General features: G+C 47.2%; 1 protein-coding gene across 1 annotated transcript; it reads right to left on the bottom strand.

Moving 5' to 3' along the window:
- Window positions 1-4,440: 4,440 nt before the first annotated feature.
- LOC126700746 (uncharacterized) lies at window positions 4,441-5,478 on the bottom strand. The gene is made up of 2 exons (XM_050398937.1): window positions 4,729-5,478; window positions 4,441-4,674 (listed from the first exon to the last, which is right to left on the bottom strand). The coding sequence occupies exons 1-2, from the start codon at window positions 5,476-5,478 to the stop codon at window positions 4,441-4,443; spliced, it is 984 nt and encodes a 327-aa protein (XP_050254894.1).
- Window positions 5,479-6,125: the final 647 nt, after the last annotated feature.

Below are 6,125 nucleotides of genomic sequence, written 5' to 3'. Positions count from 1 at the left end.
CACTTGCACCTGCTAAAGGATTGTGCCTGCGTTAGTGGCTTGTTCCCGTCGAGGCGGGGTCTTCTTACTTGACTTATACACATTCAAGGGATATTTATTGCGTTTATGGCTTCGTTAGTGACTTACATCCGTCAAGGCGGAATCTTATCACTTAGCCATTTTTTGGTGACGTACATCCATTTAAGGAATCTTGTCACTTAGCCATTTTTTGGTGATCTACATCCATTTAAGGAATCTTGTCACTCAGGCTTCGTTAGTGATTTACATCCGCCTTGGCATAATTTTATCACTTAGCTTTTATATGCCTTATACCCGTTGGAGGGATCGTCAGTAAGTTACATCCGTCAAGGCAGAATCTTGTTACTTAGCTTTTATATGCCTTATACCCGTTGGAGGGATCGTCAGTAACTTACATCCGTTAAGGCGGAATCTTATTACTTAGCTTTTATATGCCTTACGATTGACTAGACCTGCTTACACAAAGACATTAGAGGAATAATTCTTTTATTAACTTCAAGAATGAACATATCCGTTTATTACATCTACTGGTGGTACTTTTTTAAATGCTCAATGTTCCATGGTTGAGAGAGTCTTTGTCCGTCCATGGTTTCTAGGTGGTAACTGCCTTGTCTTGAGTAGTGAATGACTCAGTAAGGCCTTTCCCATGTGGGACCCAGCTTTCCTTGGGTAGGGTCTTTAGTTGCTGTGGTGGTCTTGCGCAGAACGAGGTCTCCTATGTCCAGTCGTCTGAGTTTAACCCGCTTATTGTAGTATTCGGCCATCTTCAGCTAGTACTTCGTCATCTTGCTGGATGCATTGTCTCTTACTTCGTCCAGACAGTCCAAGTTGAGTCGCAATTCATCGTCATTGCACCCTTCTTTGAACGTCCCTCGTCTGACGCTTGTTACTCCCACTTCAACTGGGATTACTGCTTCTGTGCCATAGGTAAGCCTGAAGGGGGTCTCTCCTGTTGGGGTTCTTGCTGTGGTTCTGTAAGCCCACAGGACATTAGGTAATTCTTCTGGCCAGGCACCCTTCGCATTGTCCAGCTTGGTTTTGATAATCTTGAGCAGCGTTCGATTCGTCACTTCCGTCTGTCCGTTTGCCTGGGGATGCCCCGGGGACGAGAATTGATTCTTGATTCCAAGGTTTGAACAGAAGTCTCTGAAACCTTGGTTGTCGAACTGCCTCCCATTATCTGATATAATTGTCAAGGGAATCCCGAACCTGCAGTTTTATATTCTTCCACATAAAGCTCCGAATTCTTGCCTCGGTGATCGTTGCTAGAGCCTCTGCTTCAACCCATTTTGTGAAGTAATCAATAGCAACTAGTAGGAACTTTACCTGACCTTTACCTTGGGGTAATGGGCCGACGATGTCGATCCCCCATTGTGCAAATGGCCACGGGGAGGCTATCGTCGTTAGTCTCTCTGTTGGAAGCCATTGCACATTCCTGTATCGCTGGCACTTGTCACACCTCTTGACGATTTCAACAACATCCACCTGCATAGTTGGCCAAAAATATCCTGTTCGTACTACCTTATTCACCAGGGATCTAGGGCCAGCGTGGTCGCCGCAAACTCCTCTATGGATTTCTTCCAGTATGTATCTAGCTTCTTCTTCGTTGACACACTTCAAGTAAGGCATAGAGAAGCCTCTCTTGTATAAGGCGTCATTAAGGATCGTGAACCTGGCCGCCCTCTTCTTGACCTTTTTAGCTTCTTCTGTGTTCTGAGGGAGGTGCCCGTCCTAGAGGAAGGACATTATGGGTGTCATCCAGCTGTTTGCGCTCTGGATGGTAAATGTTGGGACCTCTTCAATGCTGGGGTATTTCTGGACCTCCATCACCAAATCCATGCTAATCTCCCTTTTTTCTGATGACGCTAGCTTTGAGACTTCGTCTGCCCCTATATTTTGACTTCTTGGGATCTGCACGAACTCCATTGTGTCGAACTCCCAAGTTAGATGTTTCGTCAGCCTGAGGTACTTCTGCATCCTTTCTTCCTTCGCTTCGTACTCCCCTCTGATCTGCCCAATCACTAGCTTCGAATCATTTTGGATTAACAGGTTCTTAGCTCCAAGTGCCTTTCTAAGCCTCAATCCCGTCAGTATCCCTTCGTATTCAGCTTCATTGTTAGTAGCCAGAAATTTTAGTTGGACCCCATACTTCACCACCTCTCCATCGGGGGTGGTTATGACAACCCCTACTCCCCCCCTTCTTTGGGCTGACGAACCATCAGTTCGTATCATCCATCTATCAACTCCGTCGGTAAGGCTGTCTTCGTCCGGAAGGGTGAACTCTGCGATGAAGTCCGCTAGAGCTTGCGCCTTGATTGCTGTTCTGGGATGGTACTCGATGTCAAATTGACTAAGTTCAGTGGCCCACTAGACCATTCTTCCGGCTGCCTCAGGCTTGTTCATTGATTTCTTGATCGGTTGGTCCGTCATTACAAGGATGGGGTTTGCCTGAAAGTATTGCCTTAGCTTGCGCGAGGCTACTATTAACGCAAATGCGATCTTTTCAATCCTTGGATACCTGGATTCAGCCCCTTGGAAGGCTTGGCTGACGTAGTAAACTGGGAGTTGCTTTGCGCCCTTTTCTCTAATCAGGGCTGCACTTACTGCCGAGGCTGACACTGCCAGGTATAAGTATAGGTCTTCCCCTTCTTTGGACGGGCTTAAGAGGGGTGGACTGCTCAGGTAACGCTTTAGTTCCTGGAACGCTGCTTCGCATTTGTCGGTCCAGGCGAAAGCCTGTTTCAAGGTCTTGAAAAAGGGTAGACATTTGTCTGTAGCTCTGGAGACGAACCTGTTTAAAGCTGCTATCCTTCCTGTGAGTTTTTGAACTTCCTTGACGGTCCTGGGTGACGTCATGTTGATGATGGCTTGCACTTTCTCTGGGTTTGCTTCTATTCGTCTTTGGGACACCATGAATCCCAGGAATTTCCCTGAGGCTACCCCAAAAACACACTTACCTGGATTCAACCTCATCTGGTATTTTTTGAGGGTGGTAAATGTCCCCTTCAGGTCGTCCAAGTGTGTGAGCTCTTCCTTACTTTTGACGAGCATATCGTCCACATATACTTCCATGTTCCTTCTGATCTGTTGGCCGAACATTTTGTTCACTAGCCTCTGGTATGTAGCTCTGGCATTCTTTAATCCGAAAGGCATTACCTTGTAACAATAGAGTCCTTGACTCGTGATGAAAGCAGTCTTCTCCCGATCTTCCTTAGCCATCCTTATCTGGTTATATCCCGAGAAAGCGTCCATGAACGTTAGTAACTTGTGCCCGACTGTAGAATCCATAAGCTGGTCTATTCTCGGTAGAGGGAAGCTGTCCTTTGGGCACGCCTTGTTCAGGTCTGTGAAGTCTACACACATCCTCCATTTTCCACTTGCTTTCTTCACTAGGACGACGTTCGTGAGCCACTCAGGATAGTACACTTCCCTGATGAACCCTGCCGCCAATAGTTTGGTAACTTCGTCTGCAACTGCCTGATCTTGTTCTGGGGCGAAGACTCTTCGCCTTTGCTGGATGGGTTTTTGCTCCGGATCCACATTCAACTTATGCTGGATGACTTCTGGAGCTATGCCCGGCATGTCCTCGTGGCTCCATGTGAAGACGTCTATATTCTTTTTAAGGAATTGGATAAGTTTTGTTCTCATCTCAGGGCTTAGCGTCGTCCCTATCTTTGTCGTCTTGTTCGCTTCTCCTTCAGCCAGTTCCACTATTTCCAGGGCTTCCATTTTGTCTTCGTCCTTCTCTTCAATCATCCATGTGTGGTTCTCTTTCGCAGCCAGGACGGCTTGATAACATTCTCTGGCCAGGACTTGATCTCCTTTTACTTCGCCAACACCGTTATCTGTTGGGAACTTCACCTTCAAACAGTAGGTGGACGTGGCCGCTTTCCATTTGTTGAGTGTGGGCCTGCCAATGATGACATTGTAGGATTGGGGACAGTCCACCACAAGGAAGTCTAACTGACGGGTCAATTGCACCGAGTAGGCCCCCACTGTTATTGTCAACGTCACTATGCCCTTAGGGTATACCCTGTCTCCACTGAAGTTGACGAGAGGGGAGTCAAACGGGCGCAGTCTCCTTGGATCTAGCCTTAGCTGCTGGAAGGCGGGGAGGTAGATGATGTCTGCAGAGCTTTCGTTGTCCACGAGGATTCTCTTGGTATTGAATCCCTCTATATTCAGCATTATGACCAAAGGATCATTGTGGGGCTGTTTCACTCCACTAGCATCTCCTTCATTGAAGGACATGTCCCTGTTTGTTCGTCATTGCTTAGAAGGAGGTATGGTGTGGACACTATTTACTTGCCTCTGGTGTGCTTTCTTGAGGGATTTAAATGATCCCCCTGAGAATGGCCCTCCTGTAATCGTCTTTATCTCCCCGATCACATCCTGCAGAGGTTAGGACGGGCGGTCGTCATCTTAGGAAGAGGACCCATGCTGGTTTTTGTTACCTTCCCTAAACTGACTATATTCTCCCTTCTTCACATATTTCTGTAATTTCCCTTTCCGTATCAACTCCTCTATCTGCTCCTTTAGGACTCTACAATCTTCAGTGTTGTGGCCGTGATCTTTGTGGAATCGGCAGTACTTGTTCTTGTCACGGACATTGGGGGATGAGTGCAATGGTCTTGGCCATTTGAGATAATGCTCGTCCTTGATCTGCGTTAAAATTTTGTCAACTAGCATAACCAAAGGAGTAAATCTTACCGTCCGAGGACCTTTATCATCTCTCTTCTTATTCCCGTCATTGTTCCAACAATCTGGACGCTCTCTCTTTTGACCCTTACGGCCATCTTCTTTCTTTGCCTTGTCTCCTGGCTTCCCTACATCCTTTATGGCTGCTAAAGCATCCTCAGCATTCATGTACTTCTGTGCCTTCAGGAGCATTTCTGCCATCGTTTTTGGTGGATTCTTTGCGAGGGAGGCCACGAGATCTCTGGATCTCAGTCCCGCTTTGAAGGTCGTTAGCTGCACCTTGTCATCGGCTTCGTCCACCTCCAAAGTCTCCCGAGTAAAGCGTTTCATGTACGACCTCAGAGTTTCCTTCTCTCCCTGCCTAATGGTGAGTAAGTGGTTTGCTGGCCTCTTTGAACATTGTCCCCCTATGAAATGATGCAAGAAGGCATTGTTCAACTGCTCGAAGCTGTCTACGGACGAAGTCAGCAGCTTTGTGAACCATTCCCTTGCAGCTCCTTTGAGAGTGGTGGGAAAGGACCGACACAGTATTTCGTCCGGTGGTTGTTGAAGACCTAGAGTCGTCTTGAAGGTATTAAGGTGATCCTGAGGGTCTTTGAGTCCGTCGAATGGCTCAAGTTGAGGTAAGAGAAACTTTGACGGTACAGGGCATTCAAGTACCGCCATGGTGAAAGGCGAATCCGTGGCCCTTACCATTCTGTCTACACTTCGGTTCGTCTTCTCCTTAATGGCGCTCCTCAGTTCGTCCATCTCCTTCCTCATTTCTCGAAGGAGATTTGAATTCTATTCATCCGGAGTAGTTGGCCTCTGAGGGGTACCCCTCCTGTGGCTATCCCCTTCTCCTTCCAAGTTACCTTTGGACCGATTCTCTTCCTGTTGAGCCTGTTGGACCTGCTGGAGTCGTAGCTTCATTTCCTGGTTTTGCTTGGTGAGTTCTTCAATGGTGGCTGCAAGGGCTTGAACTTGCTGGGCTAACGCTGCAGAATCTGGATTGGGTTCCATCTGAATGTAGAGGGTTGATGGAAGCTATATTTTCAAATATGAATCTGAAAATGTCGTCCCCACAGATGGCGCCAAACTGATGAAGCGTGAATTCGTCAGTCGAGGTGGGCAGATGGAACTCCTTGTTAGTGCGAATGTATCTTCTATGAGGGTCACCGATGTGGTGCCTGCCACAACGCCTCCGATGCCAAAGTTAGAACAGAAAAGCACTTTGTGAAATGAGAATGGAGGAACAAGATAAAAATGGGTACTTTCTTAGAGTGTGAATATATATACCTTCTGCTAACAATGTGAGGGCTTTATATATTTGATTTTGGTTGCTAGCCGTTGGGGGTGTTAATGCCTTTCTTAGTAACGCCTCCTGCCCAATAATGGGGCTTATAATAGGCTCCTAACGGTCTGCTCGG

This window comes from Quercus robur, chromosome 9 (genome assembly GCF_932294415.1).
Source record: "Quercus robur chromosome 9, dhQueRobu3.1, whole genome shotgun sequence".
NCBI classification, from domain to species: Eukaryota; Viridiplantae; Streptophyta; class Magnoliopsida; order Fagales; family Fagaceae; genus Quercus; species Quercus robur.
This window is presented reverse-complemented; position numbering and strand designations above follow the sequence as displayed.

What these genes read in the sequence shown, in the direction of transcription:
- LOC126700746 (XM_050398937.1), bottom strand. Translation starts at nt 5,478, where the DNA reads ATGAGGAAGGAGATGGACGAACTGAGGAGCGCCATTAAGGAGAAGACG. An exon ending in ATGATAAAGGTCCTCGGACG is followed by an intron (nt 4,675 to 4,728) that starts GTAAGATTTACT and finishes ACGCAGATCAAG; the next exon opens with GACGAGCATTATCTCAAATG.